This window comes from Macrotis lagotis, chromosome 2, assembly GCF_037893015.1.
Source record: "Macrotis lagotis isolate mMagLag1 chromosome 2, bilby.v1.9.chrom.fasta, whole genome shotgun sequence".
In the NCBI taxonomy this organism is placed as follows: domain Eukaryota; kingdom Metazoa; phylum Chordata; class Mammalia; order Peramelemorphia; family Peramelidae; genus Macrotis; species Macrotis lagotis.
Window position 1 is genome coordinate 111289079 of NC_133659.1, and position 17253 is coordinate 111306331.

General features: G+C 38.9%; 1 protein-coding gene across 2 annotated transcripts in view; it reads left to right on the forward strand.

Moving 5' to 3' along the window:
* The first annotated feature begins 2672 nt into the window (after window positions 1-2672).
* SYT14 (synaptotagmin 14) overlaps window positions 2673-17253 on the forward strand; it is a 248320-nt gene continuing 233739 nt past the window's right edge. The window contains exon 1 of one of the 2 annotated variants that reach the window (XM_074222587.1): window positions 2673-2789. In XM_074222587.1, coding sequence (XP_074078688.1) covers window positions 2777-2789 — 13 coding nt within the window. In that variant the 5' untranslated portion in view covers window positions 2673-2776. The remainder of the gene's footprint in view (window positions 2790-17253) is intronic. The other variant, XM_074222588.1, reaches the window with a different exon arrangement.

Consider the following 17253-nt stretch of genomic DNA (forward strand, 5'->3'; position numbering starts at 1 on the left):
AAAAAAAATTCACAAGTAGAAAAATATGTATTGCAGTTCTTTGTTCTAGAGACTAAGGACTGCTTATAAATTAGGGGGATAGTTGAATGATTATGATATACAACTATAGTGGAATATTATTATACCTTAAGAAACAATACAAAAGATAGTTTTGTTTTAGCCTAGGATATCTTATATAACCTGAGGAAGAGTGTAGTGAATAGAACCAAGAGATCAATTTATATAACATCAACAATATAAAGAAAAATAACTGAAATACTTTGATAAATTATCAAATAAGATTCCAGGTAACTAATGATAGAGTATGTTATTTCTTGACAGAGAGATAATGGACTCAAGATAGGAAGTGAGAAATAATTTTTGAATATAGCTAATGTGGAAATTTTTTTTTTTTAATTAACTTTAGATATTATTACAAGATTTTTTCTTTTTTTCCTTTTTCAAGGATATAAGAGGTAAAAGAGAATGACTAGGTAGTATAGATGAAATCTCCTCCTCCCCCAAAAGAGAACAAAAGGAATGCCTGAAGGAATTACTGACAAGCAGGATAATTTGGAAAGTTACATGTTGAATTAAGTATATATATATATATATATATATATATATATATATATATATATATGGAGAGAGACAGAGAGACAGATAGACAGACAGAGACAGAGATAGAGACAGAGACAGAGACAGAAACAGAGACAGAGAGACAGAGAATGCTGGATAGGTACTGCTCATAGGTGATGAAGCTATAGTTAAATAGAAAGAAGAGAGGTATGAATTGAATTTGGAAAACTTCACAGTTTTATCTATAGTTCCAAGTTGTTCCTTGACAGAAAAAAAGTCCATTCCTTTAACACATATTCTCCCAGTGGTCCAAAATGGCAATTATCACAATTAAGAACAATCAAAACTATGAGTTACTCAAAGGATATTGATAGTGAGAGTAAGGCAACAAGAAATAAAGAAGTGGCCCAAAGAGTATTTGGGAATTAAAGGATTGCTAAAGGAGATATACTAGACATGTAGCAAATTCAAAGGATGTAAAGTGTGAGAGTGGTACTGTTCTCAGGAGATGTTAAAAGACCTAGAAGAGAAGGATCGTCTTTGAAGGATTTATGAGTCAATGAAATGAATTCTATTTGGCTAAAAATGTGTCTCTAGATCATGATGTGCCCATATAAATGAGTTCATGAATATATTGCAGTATTGAGGCATAAGGTACCTTCCAACTCTTCACATTCTGTGAATCTGTGAAGATAAACTGAAGTGTATTAAATTGTACTTCATGGGCATGATGGGGAAAGTATGAAGTAAAGAAAACATGATCACATAGCCACAGATTTCTCAAATTTTATCAGAAAAATCATCTGATTCCTTGAGCACAAAGTTCAGATTCTATACCTTGTCCTACTGCACAAGAAATAGAAGACATTTAATCCCTGTTATCAGAAAATGTGCTGTCCATCTAGAGATTCATGTCACAAACAAAAAAATTGTTTCCATCTTACAGAGCCATAAATTCTTAAGAGTTGGAAGGGATTTAGAGATCATGTAGTCTTATCCAAAACTGAATATAAAATCCTTCTATTAGATTCCTACAAACGGTCCTCTAGCTTTTGCTTGAAGGCAAATTCCGTCCTAAGGAGAGGGAACCCACTATCTCCCTTTCTCTATTCAACTCCCAAGTAATTCATCCTATTCTGGGATGGTTTTGATTTGTAGCTTCTTTCTGCTCCCAACGAAGTAATCCTTCAATGGGTAGGGAAAGTTTGTCAGTGTTGTCATTTCTCCTTGAAAGAGAAAGAAGCCTCTTGGTCTTATTGGTCTTTCTTTAAACCGATGGAGAACATGAGAACAAAAATGACAATGATTTTAGGATTGGTAATTTAGATAATATTCTGGAGTTGGTTCATGTACATAAAAAAAATGTCACTCTGTTTGAGAAGAGATTCAAATTCATTTTTATTTCTCTTTAGCACGAAGCTTGGCTTCTTAGCAAATGTTGGTTGTGATGATGGCCAGCGTCGGCTTATTAACGCCGGCGAAGCACTTGGCAACCATCTCGTGTGCGCATAGGACAGCCCTAGGACGCAGGTGCCGTTATCGTCCCGGCTTTACAGCTGGGGAAGTCGAGGCAGGGGCAGCCTGCACGGGCCCCGTCACGCGGATGAGAAGCCCGGCGCTCCGGAGGGGTGAGCGCGCCGCCCGGGGTCCCACGGCTCTAAGGTTCGGAGTCGCGGGTGGAACCCCGGCCTGTGCTGCCCGGCCCGGCCGGGCCCGGCGGGCGCCGGGGCCTCATCTCCGCCCGCTCAGCGGGCCGGGGGCAAGTTCCGAGCGGCGGTCCGCCTCAGTCACCTAGATCGGGCCCGGCGGGCGGGCGCTGTCCGCGGTCCTGCCCCGGCCCCGGCCCCGCTCCTCCTCCTTCCGCGCGCGGGGGGGGGCGCTGCGCACGTGCCCGGCCCCCCCACACCTGTTTTGAATCTCGGCGCGTGCCGGGGCGGGGGCCGGCCGGCGGGTGGGGTGGGGGAGGGGAGGCGGGAGGAGGGGGATAGTCACGTGCTGGCAGCGGGCCTCGGACGAGTCCATTCCCTCGCGGTGCCCCCGGGCTCGGCGCCGCTGCGCTCGGCCCCCTGCCCCGCTCCCCGGCCCCCGGGCCCCGCAGGAACTCTCCCGCGGCGGCCTCTGCCCGCCCCCGGCGCGGCCGCGCTCCCGCGCTCCCGGCTGCGCCGCCTCCCCCTCCCGGCCCCAGCGCGCAGTTGGTGCGGTCCATGGCGAGCGCATCATGGCGATTGAGGGTAAGTAGAGGCCGCTCCCCGGGGCGGAGGGGAGGCCGGGCCCGGGGGCGGGGGGGAGGCCGGGCCCGGGGGCGGGGGGCGACGTGCGGCCCCCGGGGCGGGGAGCGGGAGGGGGAGGCCCGGCCAGGGGGGCGGGGAGGCGCCCCGCCCCCTCCGCCCCCCCCCCCCCCCCCGCGGGCCCAGGCCGCCCCGCCCCGGCCCGACCCCGCCGGGGGCCCAGCCCCGAGGGCCGCGCGGGGGGGGGGGGAGCCGGACACAGAGACGGCGCCCCTCGACCCCCGCCCGCGAGCGCTCGGCTCCCTCCCTGCCCAGCCTGCGGGAGACACGGGGGACCGTGGGGGTGCGCGGCCCCGCGCCCCGGCCCGCTGCCCAGGCGGCCCCCGCCCGAGCTGCGCGCGTGCCCCGGGGGCCACGCCTGGGGGGCCACGCCTGGGGGGCGCGGGCCGCACGCCTGCTCTTCCGAGCTTCATTGAAAACGTGGCTCCGTGGCTTTAAGGCGGGTGGTGTTTTTTCCTTTCCAAGAAAATCCTCTCTGCTGTGAAGTGTTTGTGTGTGTGAAAGTGAAGTTGTGTGTGTGTGTGTGTGTGTGAAAGTGAAGTTGTGTGTGTGTGTGTGTGTGTAAAAGTGAATTGCTCTTTGGTAGTTAAGTTCTATGTGTGTGTATGTATGTGTCTGGGTGTCTCTGTGTGTGTGAAAGTGAAGTACTCTTTGTAATTAAGTTGTGTGTGTGTATGTGTGTGTGTGTGTAAAAGTGAATTGCTCTTTGGTAGTTAAGTTCTATGTGTGTGTATGTATGTGTCTGGGTGTCTCTGTGTGTGTGAAAGTGAAGTACTCTTTGTAATTAAGTTGTGTGTGTGTGTGAAAGTGAAGTGCTCTGTGTAGTTAAGTTCGTGTGTGTGAAAGTGAAGTGCTCTGTGTAGTTAAGTTGTGTGTGTGAAAGTGAAGTGCTCTGTGTAGTTAAGTTGTGTGTGTGAAAGTGAAGTGCTCTGTGTAGTTAAGTTCGTGTGTGTGTGAAAGTGAAGTGCTCTGTGTAGTTAAGTTCGTGTGTGTGTGAAAGTGAAGTGCTCTTTGTAGTTAAGTTCGTGTGTGTGAAAGTGAAGTGCTCTGTGTAGTTAAGTTTTGTGTGTGTGTGTGAAAGTGAAGTGCTCTGTGTAGTTAAGTTGTGTGTGTGTGTGAAAGTGAAGTGCTCTGTGTAGTTAAGTTGTGTGTGTGTGTGTGTGTGTGTGTGTGTGAAAGTGAAATGCTCTTTGGTAGTTAACTTCTGTGTGTGTGAAAGTGAAGTGCTCTGTGTAGTTAAGTTCGTGTGTGTGAAAGTGAAGTGCTCTGTGTAGTTAAGTTGTGTGTGTGAAAGTGAAGTGCTCTGTGTAGTTAAGTTGTGTGTGTGAAAGTGAAGTGCTCTGTGTAGTTAAGTTCGTGTGTGTGTGAAAGTGAAGTGCTCTGTGTAGTTAAGTTCGTGTGTGTGTGAAAGTGAAGTGCTCTTTGTAGTTAAGTTCGTGTGTGTGAAAGTGAAGTGCTCTGTGTAGTTAAGTTTTGTGTGTGTGTGTGAAAGTGAAGTGCTCTGTGTAGTTAAGTTGTGTGTGTGTGTGAAAGTGAAGTGCTCTGTGTAGTTAAGTTGTGTGTGTGTGTGTGTGTGTGTGAAAGTGAAATGCTCTTTGGTAGTTAACTTCTGTGTGTGTGAAAGTGAAGTGCTCTGTGTAGTTAAGTTCGTGTGTGTGAAAGTGAAGTGCTCTGTGTAGTTAAGTTCGTGTGTGTGAGAAAGTGAAGTGCTCTGTGTAGTTAAGTTCGTGTGTGTGTGAAAGTGAAGTACTCTTTGGTAGTTAAGTTCTATGTGTGTGTATGTATGTGTCTGGGTGTCTCTGTGTGTGTGAAAGTGAAGTGCTCTTTGGTAGTTAACTTCTGTGTGTGTGAAAGTGAAGTGCTCTGTGTAGTTAAGTTCGTGTGTGAAAGTGAAGTGCTCTTTGGTATTTAAGTTCTATGTGTGTGTATGTATGTGTCTGTGTGTCTCTGTGTGAAAGTGAAGTGCTCTTTGGTAGTTAACTTCTGTGTGTGTGCATGTGTGTGTAAAAGTGAATTGCTCTTTGGTAGTTAAGTTCTGTGTGTGTGCATGTGTGTGTCTAAAAGCAAATTGCTCTTTGGTAGTTAAGTTCTGTGTGTGTGTGTGTGAAAGTGAATTTCTCTTTGGTAGTTAAGTTCTATGTGTGTGTAAAAGTGAATTGCTCTTTGGTAGTTAAGTTCTGTGTGTGTGCATGTGTGTGTAAAAGCAAATTGCTCTTTGGTAGTTAAGTTCTGTGTGTGTGTGTGTGAAAGTGAATTTCTCTTTGGTAGTTAAGTTCTATGTGTGTGCATGTGTGTATAAAAGTGAATTGCTCTTTGGTAGTTAAGTTCTGTGTGTGTCTGTGTGTGTGTGAAAGTGAATTGCTCTTTGGTAGTTAAGTTCTATGTATGGGTGCATAAAAGTGAATTGCTCTTTGGTAGTTAAGTTCAGTGTGTGTGTGTGTGTGTGTGTGTGTGTAAGTGTGTAAGTGTGAGAGGGAGATTGATCTCCTTAGCAGTTCACTTTTGAAATTGTTTCTCTGCTTCTGAAAGAAGTCAGATGAGTTTTTGTCTTAGCAACTCCCTTTTAAATGCTGCCGCATTTCAGTTTGTTGTTGTTTCTAAAGAGATAAGTTTAGATTTCTGACTGATGGGATGATTGTGCTTTTCAGTGAAAAGTGAAGGCATAGGTAGTTGGCTTTAAGTACTTTTCTTTCAAAGAAAATCTTGTATGAGTTATAGCTTCTGTTTTCCTTAAACATTGAGCAGAATTCATGAAGAAAGAAAGAAGAGGGGGGAAAAGGCATAAAAATGGTTCCTGATTTCAAGGAGTTTAGAGTCTAAGGAGAACATAACATGCAAATAAGAGAGTGAAGAACAGCAAAACTGATTTGACAGGTCAGAGACATTCAACAATACCAATATTCAGTGCAAGAATAGGAGACCTTTTGAGTTTTATTTTCTCAAGGAAACTACAAAACTGAAAACTTAATGAATTTATGCCCATGTCTGTATTTAAGTAGTATAAATCTCAATTCTAGAATCTTCTGCACAAATCAAAACTTTGAAGACTCTTCCTAGCACATTCTCTATCTCTAGAAATCCATCTAGAAAAAGTGTTTATTAAATCAATTTGCAATGCTAGATACACATATAAAATGAAACAGTTCTTGCCCTCAAGGAGCTTACAGTCTTTGAACAGGAGAGGAGGTATTTCTTTTTTTTAATAGAATGATACACATTTGAAGGGACATATAGCTGTGAATATATTCAATGGGTATAAAAGGAAATATTTCAATTGCAAACCTATGAACATTGTGAACATAGTCTTGCTAGTCCTGTTCTCAAATTAATTTGCTACTCTACATGTACTTGGATAGGTAGTATGAAGCAATATATCACACTTACTCCCATGAGCTTTTTTGTTTTGTTTTGTTTTATAGGTTTTTGAAAGGCAACCAGGGTTAAGTGGCTTGCCCAAGGCCACACAGCTAGTTAATTATTAAGTGTCTGAGACCGGATTTGAACCCAGGTACTCCTGACTCCAAGGCCGGTGTTTTATCCACTATGCCACCTAGCTGTCCCTCCCATGAACTTTTAAAAGTAGATTTATCTTTTGTTTGTCTCAATTTCCTCAGTTATAAAACAACCTTTCAGGGTTGTTTTGACGATCAAATGAGATAGTCTTTGTTAAAGCACTTGGCAAATAGCTGACATATAGTAGGTCCTCTATAAATGCTATTATTTATTATTATTGTCATTATCTTTGTCTAGATCTGTGATTTCATTGGCATGGGTCACCACTGGTGATTAAATCAATAATGAATATCTTCAACACAAAATATGTGTGTGTGTGTATACATACACACACATTACATATTTATTCATTCAAACAGTTGTCAGCTATCCACAATGATAAAAGTTCTAAGACACTGTTAGTTTGGAAAATATGCCTATACACACACACATAATCCTTTCAATAACCCCCTTTTAAAGTTAGAACTGTAATCAAGTAGTTTAACTTACTGATTTAAAAATTCTTTTCCTTGTACATAACTTAGTGAAGTGGCACATGTTTAGAAGGCCAAGGGAAAGGATTAAGACATAGACAAGGGATTTATCATAGATGAATAACCCTAGAAAAATAAAGATATAAATGAAGTAATTAGTTTTAAAAATAATTGTCATTTTCCTTTCTTCCCTTACATCTCTTACTTTCAACTTTCTTTGATTTATTGCTCTTTGGTAGTTAGGTTTAATACATCTTTCTTACTAACAAATGAATCTTTAGATTTGACTGCTTAATTGTTTCTAAATTACTGTTAGTTGCTCTCTACCTTTTTGCAAAAAGATCATTTTGTGCTTGTAGCCTAGAGATTTAGATTGTAAGACAAGCTTATAAATACTGCCACAGGCAAATATTTCATAATAGTAAAATTAAGAATTGCAATTATTATTTTTTCTACTCTAGAAGGAAAATACCATTTAAAAAAATTTAACTTTTAGAATAAGAATTGAATATCAGGCCAAGTGACATTAAACCTTGATTGCTCAATATTTAAATTTTTATACACAGAAAAACACAGTAGGGTTTCATGAAGACATTTTTTGGACTAAGAGTTAGAACACTTAGGTTCGAGTTACAGAATCCTAATGTTAATTGAATTGATTTGAATAGAGTTGGAATAGACTTTAGAATACATGTGGACTAACTTCCTGTTCTGTATAAAACATGATCAATCAGCATTTCTAGATCTTTGTTATATGAACTTCTGACAAGCCAGTTTCCCCTCCATCCTGTAGTTGTGGTTGAGTTTTTTAACTAGTTGAATAGTTTTTTTTTTTAATCTTATAAATTTTACTTTCTTTATATTGGCCCATCATTCTAGTCCAGAAATATCAATAATCAACTGCCTGTAATATTCCTAGTGTAGCCAGAACCAGATTAAAATGTAATTGGAAAATATTTAAACAAATAAATGAAAATACAGAACACAGATAATATTAATACATGGTTTTTCTAAGTATGTGGCAAGAGGGATCTTTCTAGAACAGTTTTAATGGGAACTGATTTTTAAAAAATTTTTTAACACTGTTGCTTTAGATCATTGAAAGAATTTTGATTTCTGATGAACTGTTCTTCCTAGCTGTGTGTCATGCATACATTTAGTAAGCAACCTTTTTCTGTATTCATTAAAGAAACTTATAACATTGCTGAGGAGCATAGGATCAGGTATAAAGTTCTGTCATGATATTTGAACTTTTCCTTCAAGTTGAATTGGTTGATTCATCTTATACTCTTTGCCTATGGTTGTTCAACCAACTGTACACACACACACACACACACACACACACACACACACACACACACAATTCTATTGCTACTCACCCTATATTTCTCTATCATGTTCTTAAGGATATCATTTTTATCATAAGCCTTGCTGAAATTCAGGTTGTGTTGCCGCTGCTTAGCTGGATGACCTTGGGTGAGAGATAGTTTGGTATCACAGAAAGAACACAGACTTTAGAACAAAGGACCTTGGTCCTTAGACTCTTCTGCTTAGCTCTGTGAGACATCCAGCAAGTTACTTAACCTCTCGGGCTTTTAGTTCCATCATCTTTTGATGAGGAATGAGGGGGGTTGAAGTACATGACTTCAAAGGACTTTTTCAATTCTGTCTTCCATGAAATAACATCTCCTACCAATGTAGAAAAGAGAATTATTATAATTACTTCTCTGGGCTTCGGTTTGCTCATCTGTAAAAAGAGGGTTTTGAACTTAAATCTCTATTTCCTCTAAAATGCTATAATGTTTAGGAGAAATTAAAACTGAGAATATTTTGAGATGTTTAGTTTGAAGGTCCAGCAAATGCTAAATTCAGTAGATTTATACTACTGATTTTAGAGATTTGCAGCTTTACATATTCTATTAAGAAAAATGCATTACTGTGTACGCTGTGATTTAACTAGTCTGTGACATCATATGGAATTTAAAATAAGTTCATTTAGTGTAGAATTTACGAACTTTTCATAGCAATATAAATTTAATAAGTATAGAATTGTTTGTTTTTAGAGAAAGTATAGTTCAAATAATGTTTGTCTTTTGTTTTCAAAGAAGATCACAACATCAGGGAGGTGATGTCATAACAAGCATGTGAATTGCATTTGAGTGAGGGAATACTGTGCTAAGTCACCAGCCTCACTTTCTCCTCCAGAGCCATATGAGTCCACTGGCCAGATATGGACCAGGATGACTGGAGATGACCCTGGATGCGAGGCAGTCAGGGTTAAGTCACTTGCCCAAGGTCACACAGCTAGTTAGTGTCAAGTGTCTGAGGTTAGATTTGAACTCCTGTCCTTCTGACTCCAAGGCCAGTGCTCTATCCACTGCACCATCTTGCTGCCCTATATAAATCAGTGAAGAGAATATAAATATACGAGGTAGTATGTTGCAGCCAAGAGAATCCATTTTTAAAGTCAGGAGGACTTGAGTTCAAGTCCTAGCTCTGAACCATATTTGACTGTCATCCCTGGGTAAGGGTGAGACTGGTTAGTTACAGAGAAAGTCCTAGTCTACATTATTAGACAGAAATTCCTCATCTGAAAATTCCATATATGAGTGAAATTACAGTCCAACCTTTGACCCTATTTTTTATTCACTTTTTGGATAAAATTGAGATAGGGATGAAGTGGCTTTTGAACTATAGTGACTTTATACAGTAAAAAGCCTATATATTTTATAAGATTTACATAGTTTATATTTGGATTTTCTCCTTAATCTAGCTGACAAATTCAGAACTACGAGGGGGAACTGTAGAGTTTTTATTAGCATCTCTGTTATTTTATTTTAATTGCTTGAACTAAAGAGCAATAATAAAAGAGTGCAATAGAAAAGTGTAGTTAGCCTTGCCCCCAGCATGGGAATATCAATACTACTAATATCTTCTAAAACTAAAGGTGTTAGTTTATATATGTTGAAGACTGTCTTTCATCCCTCTTGATTGTTGCCCAAGTCTTTACTTCAGGAATTTATCTTCCATAGATAGTCTGTCCAACATCCTGGAGAACTTTCCCTAGTTCATAGGACATTTTAGGAATATTTCTGCTGTATTTGGTTAGTGCATTTGTCCTCACATAAATAGTCCTTATCCTTTATCTATCATACATGGACTTGATGTTTTTTACTCTACTTCCTGTGCACAAATAATCACAGGGTAATATATTTTGGTTAAGTTAATTTCTATCTCTTTGTCTTCCCATCTTCCATCTTATCCGTGATTCTAATTATTTTGAGTTGTTTTATGAGTTTCAGCCATGTGGCATCACTAGGAAAACATGTAATATGTTCCATATATACTAGCACAATAGAATTGTTTTTTCATGGATCTGACTTCATAAGTTTTATCTTGAGCTTGTGATACTCATTTTGACAATACTAATAGTAGTTTTTTGCAAAAAATTCAACTTTATTGGAGGTCTTTGAACATTTCATCAGAATGATTACAGAGATTCTTAAAATAGTAAACTTTCATTACCTTGAAGCCTAGAAAGTCTCATGTAAGAATTTTTTTTTCTTGCACTCTACTTTTAGGTGAAAAAAAAATGATGGGTACTATTCATTATTCAAAAATATATTTAAGAACAAAATAACTTTCCAGAAGTCTCGGTACCCTGTACGCCTCCATTACTCTACAGTGAGAATTCATGTGGTGACCCTGAATCATTAAAGCAATTGTAAAGAGAAAGAAAAGGGGACAATCAGGAAAGAGAGTTCGGGAAGGCCACAGAGCTGATGACAGTTGTCACACAGAGTTTAAAAGGAAGGGGCGAAGGAGGCATTACCAGCCTGCTAGCTGGGGTGAAGATGAGGACAGAGGGTCTCCATTCTCTGTGGATGACTGGCTGGTTGCAAAGCTCTGTGATATCTGTCTTCCCTGTCAGGTTCCTAGAAGACAGGAATTGTTTGGCTTTTAGTTTTGTATTCTTAGTGCTTACTATAGTGCTTAACACACAGGAATTACTTTATCAGTGATATTCTAATCAAGTATTAAGGGTCTTTTATTTAGACAGAAAATGGCACCAAAATACTTGACATCACACAACCTTTCCCCCGAGTCTCCATTTCATTGAATATTTGAGTTAATCAAAATTTTACTATATAATAACTCATGTTTAATTTTAAAATATTTTAAAATTAATTTTGCTATTAACAACTCATACTTTTAAGGTTTACAAAGCAGTTTTCTTAAAATCTTGTTAACCAGATGGTGTGGGCTCAGCAGAGGTAATGTGACTTTCCTATTATTACAAAACTAATTGAGTGATAGAGCTGGATATTGTTCCAGTTCTTCCAACTCCAAATACACGTTCTTTCCATTTTACTGCTGTTCCCTCAAATATTAGAAGCTTTCATCAGTACTTAAATCAGAAATGACAAACAGGGAGAGCACATGGAGAGCACAATTTAGAACTTGGGGAAATGGACTGAATTTAGGAATAGTAAATTCAATTTTTTGACACAAAATATCAGATAGTTTGGGGTAAAAATAAAATCAATTCCTTGATTATAATTTTAATGTTGAGTAATAAATGATATTTATGTTCTAGTCACTGTGATAAAAGTTGGGAATACCAACAAAGGTAACAAGTATTTGCCATAAAAGAGTTTTTACATTTTTACATTTTAATGAAGGAATACAACACTTTAAGGGGTGGAGATAATTTTGAAGTGATGGTTTTGAAGTAATGGCAGGGAAGTTAAATAGAGGTTTGATGTAGGGCAAGATTTCAATTAGGGTGTTTCTTGTGGGTGGAATCCAGTTTTCAGATGGGGATAATGACTGAAATGGAGGAATCTTAGTTAGGAGAAGGTAGCCTGGAAGTGAGGGGAGACTTGACTGTAGAACCACTTTTATATTTGTGTTTATCTCAGAGTTCAGACCCCTTTGAACTTTGAAGACCATAGGGTGGAAATGAACATAGAGAATTAACCAAAATACATGGTTGCAGGTCTTAACTCTGTTAACTTCTTTTCTTGGGCAAGTTGCTTAACTTCTCTTTAATTTCCTTAACCACAAAATAAAGAATTTGGGCTAGATGACTTTGGAGGATCATTCTAGTTTGAAATCTGTTACCCTTTGCCGTTGTGGGTGGAAAACATTGTGCTCATTGCATCAAGTTCTGGAACATTGCTGACCTTTCTAAATGAGATCATAGTCATTTAAAAGCTGTGCCTTCACTGATTCCATTAATTCAATCCAATAAACATTTATTAAGCACCCACAAGGTCCCAGCCACTATACTGCATTCTGGGGAGACAGTGAATAAAAAGACAGACTTTGCCCTCAATGAGCTTCTGGTCTACAGGGGGAGAGGCATGGAATTCTTGGGAGAACTTGGCCCTGGAAGTTGAAAACAGGAGAGTCTAGTTTCTGCCCTCTATAAAGGTAGGCATTGGGAGAAGTTGAATCCTTGACCTTCCAGTCAGAGGGTAGAGGAGGCTGAGGGAAGTAGAGTCATCAAAGTTTGAGTTTGTAGCATGATGTGGAGTTTAGAAGTGATGAGCTTATCCTGAGAGGGCATCTTCTTGTGGGGGTTTAAAGTAGGCAGGCAGCAGTTGGACAGCTGTGATATTCATTCATGCGAACAATCCATAGAACTGGTCTTTAAGTACATATTAGGAAATAATTGTAGCTAGACAGTGACTGAGGAGTTGGATCTGGGATTCAATAGGAGGATTGGAGGAGAGCAACACACTGTCCTTGGAAAGTTATGCATTGTTTTTATTGGTCCCAAACTTCTTGTTGAAAAAAAAGCATGTATGTATACATGCATACCCATGAATATGGACACATCCCTTCCACAGCATGTGGGTTAGGGACATGGCAACTCCATTGTCTGGAAATTCATGTATATGTTTTGACCTTCCCTTCATGCCAGAAAAGAAGTTTGATTTAAGGAATACCTTATTGTAAAACTTGGGCTAAGTATTTAATCTTAGGTTCTGTGTCATCTGCTGGCCTTCATGTGTCATCTGTAGTTTCTACAAAACTCCAATAAAATTCTCATTTACTTTCCTATGCCAGCCCAGAATATATTGGAACCTCTTTGGGAAAAGCTGCAATGTAGAAGGGAATATATTACAGAAATAGTAATATATAATTAATCAGTAAACATTTATTAAATACCTACTATGTTTCAGATTCTATGTTAAATATTAGGGATACAAAGAAAGGCAAAAGACTGTCCCTACCCTCAAGGAGCTCACAATTTAATGGGTAAAAACAACACATAAAATAAAACTGAAAGGGGGTAGTGTTAGATAGGGTACCTGCCAGGGGCATGATGAAGTCCAATGAGATGGTTATCTTGGGCCCCCTCCTCGAATTGGAAGCTCTGGGAGGAGCTCTTATGCCTCCTCTTTACCATCCCCAATCAGAGGGACAGGTGGAAGAAATGGCTCCCACTGGTAAAGGGTAAGGAGGAGCTGTGAGTTTCAGAGTTGATGTGATCCTTCAGGAAGAAGAATTTCTGAAGCATTGAAGTCTAGGAGAGCAGCCAGGTGGGAAATGATTGGCTGCAAGTAATGGAATATAATAGTATTAGTCAACTCCCCCAAAAGTAGAGAGAGGTACATGATGGACAGGAGTGAAGAGAAGGCAATTCAAGTATGTCATCAGAGAAATGGACTGGAGCAGGAAAGTGGGTCAATCATATATAGACAATGAAGAACAATGAAGAATAAACAGATGGACAGTTATAAACATGCGATGATTGTGGTTGGTCACTATGGCAAAAAGGTCTAGTGGAAGACTCTCCTCCTATTAGGTGGAAAGTTTATAAAATGACATGGACAAGAGTAGAATAGGATGAGAAAATATGGTTGGGTCTTTGATCTGCACTGATTTGAAGTCACAGATTCATTTAAATATAGATAGTATTATCTCTTACAAATAATGTTTATAACATTGTAAGTAAATAAAAGAAATCTTAGTACTAAAATGTGAGAGTGGGAGCCTGAAGATTTTAAAAAGATTAAAAAGTAGGAAAAAGTTTAATGGCATAAGGGAATGGATATATCTGTTGGAATAACTAAAGGAAATATGTTAAATATTGAACTATTAGTGGAAGAAAAGATACATATAAGAAGTCTTTCTTATATGCAGAAGTTACCTTAAAATGCCATATAATACAGTAAGCAGTTATTAACCACCTATTATGTGCCAGACACTTTGCTCAGAACATCTCTAGATGCACCTAAGAAAAATAAAGATAACCCCTGGGCTTCCCAGTCCTCTTTAAATAGGGGCTTTGGGAAGAATATTTTCTCTGCCTTACAACCACTCTAATCAGAGGGCTTCCAGAATTCTTTCTAATATGCGGTCAGTGAAGAAAAACTCTGGATTAGGAATCAAATTGCAAGAAAGTGTACACTTGAAATTCTAAGTTGTGAACCAAGAGGATTTCCTTGTCTTCATAATTTTGGGCATAGATTTAATCAATAACTGTTTCAAAGATAATCATTATTAACTTGTCATGGATTTCATGGCTATTAATATTTTTAAAAGATGATTAGGAAGGTGCTTTCTTTAGCTCAGATGAAATAACTCCTGACTTGAGGAAAAAGCCCAAGTTGACAAAAAAATTAAGGTTTTTTTTATTTTAAAGATTTTATTTATTTTGAGTTTTGTATTTCCCCCCCAATCTTGCTTCCCTCCCCCCACCCCCCACAGAAGGCAATTTGCCAGTCTTTACATTGTTTCCATGGTTTACATTGGCCCAAATTGAATGTGATGAGAGAGAAATCATATCCTTAAGGAAGAATGATAAAGTATAAGAGATAGCAAGATTACATAATAAGATATCAGTTTTTTTTCCCCTGAATTAAAGGTAATAGTCTTTGGTCTCTGTTCAAACTCCACAATTCTTTCTCTGGATACAGATGGTATTCTCCATCTCAGATACCCAAAATTGACCCTGATTGTTGGACTGATGGAATGAGCAAGTCCATCAAGGTTGATCATCACCCCCCATGTTGCTGTTAGGGTGTACAGTGTTTTTCTGGTTCTGCTCATCTCACTCAGCATCAGTTCATGCAAATCCTTCCAGGCTTCCCTGAATTCCTGTCCCTCCTGGTTTCTAGTAGAACAATAGTATTCCATGACATACATATACCACAGTTTGTGAAACCATTCCCCAATTGAAGGATATTTACTTGAATTCTTTGCCACCACAAACAGGGCTGCTATGAATATTTTTGTACAAGTGATGTTTTTACCTTTTTCATTATCTCTTCAGGGTATTGACCCACTAGTAGTATTGCTGGATCAAAGGGTATGTACAAAAAAATTAAAATTTTTAAGGAAATGAAGAGGATTTATACTGCAAGAATGAACATGCTGAGCAAAACCAGAAAAACACTGTACACCCTAACAGCAACATGGGGGTGATGATCAACCTTGATGGACTTGCTCATTCCATCAGTGCAACAATCAGGGACAACTTTGGGGTATCTGCGATGGAGAATACCATCTGTATTCAGAGAACAAATCGAGGAGTTTGAACAGAGATCAAAAACCATTACCTTTAATTTAGGGGAAAAAACCCCATTATCTTATGTAATTTTGCTGTCTTATACTTTTCTTTTCTTCCTTAAGGATATGATTTCTCTCTCTACACATTCAGCTTAGATCAATGTATACCATGGAAACCATGTAAAGACTAACACTGCCTTCTGTTGGGAGGGGGTAGGGGGAGGGAAGCAAGATTAGGGGAAAAAATTATAAAACTAAATAAAATCTTTCTAAAGGAAAAAATAGAATGAACATTCTAGTGAACAAACATACTAGTGAAAAAGAAAGTCTTAACAGTTCAGAATTGATTAGTTTGCCTATATAAATAATTAATTTAGTCCAGATTTTAGAGAGTCTATCTAGGTTTAAGAGAGGCACATCACTAGGGATAACTTTGACCTGTTGTGGAAATGGTTTGCTCCAAGGTACATCTACGGACTTATACATCTCTATACTAACTCTGGAAAATTATACCAATTTATATTTTGTTTTCTACATGGGTTTGCCTGAGGGACAAAAGAGTGACATTGACTAAAATTGTGGGTTTTATTCTCCTTCTGCTCATCTCCATCCTGCTGGAAAGTATTATTGCAGGAGGAATAGAGTTGGCACAATGTAGGCAAAGAGTTGGCACAATCTAAGCAAAGTCCTTATTGAGAACTAATTTTTATTTTAAATACCATATTGTTCAGTGTGATATTTGAATGTTTTAATAATTTCCATCAAAATAATTTTCATGAAAATGGAAAATAATGGTTTTATGCATAAGATCTAAAAAGTACCTTAAGCTGAATATATCCCTGCTCTCTTTACAGATGAAGAAACTGAGGGCCACTTGACCAGGGTCATGTAGGAAGTAAACAGGAGAATTGGGATGCAAGTTCCAGTACTCTTTCATCAATTTCCTTCCTTCCCTTTCTCATTACTCCCCCCTCCCCACAGTTGTCTCATCTGTAAAATGATATAATTGGATTAAATGATCTCTAAATTACCTTTCAGAGTTAAAATTATATGATATTGGCTCTCAGTTTTCATTTCTTTCGTTCACATTTACATTTTTAGATGTAGAATACATTTATCTTTGTTTCTAGGAAAGAAAGTTAAAAATCAAGAATACTAAGGTAAAGAGCAAAAGTCTAGTACCCTTATTCCCTCTCCCCCCTTTCTGGTTTTTCGTGATGACAGAGGGAAGGAAAATCAGAGATGAGAGTGCTGTAATTGGCAGTTCGCATGTTAATATTAAGGGGAAAGACACTATCAGCTCAGGGTCCATCTGGGTTCAGTCCAGGGAGAGAATGATCCCAAAGACAAGAGATTAAACTCTTCTTTCATCCCCTGTATCATTATGACCCCTCAGTGGTGGGGAAAATCTCTTAAGTTAGGTTTAGCTTATATCTCAGAGTTTTTTTCCCAATAAGGATGAGAAGGGAGGGTGTTTTCTAGAAAGGTACTTAGAGTACAACTAGAACTGGTAAGAGAGCTATTTTCTCTGTTACAAAAGAAAATTTTAAACTCCAAAAGATTTATAAGCAAATTCTGAGAATTACTTAAAACATAAAGCAATAATCCATCATACATTATGTTCTCCCTATGAGTGATTGTTAAATAGGAATTTTGCTTTTACCTTTCAGTCTGTACTGCCTGAATGACTTAAGATTCATATCTTTTAACTTGGCTGCCTATGCATGGTTAATACTTCTATTTATGGACATCTCTTTTGAAGAGTTATAGCTACAGGAAAGGTCTGTAGGGCAGCTAGGTAACTACTAGACTCAGAAAATCTTATCTCTTAGAATTACTGTTCAGTCCCTTGTGTTCATGTTAAAAAACACAAAATAGAAAACTCTGGACTTTGAGAT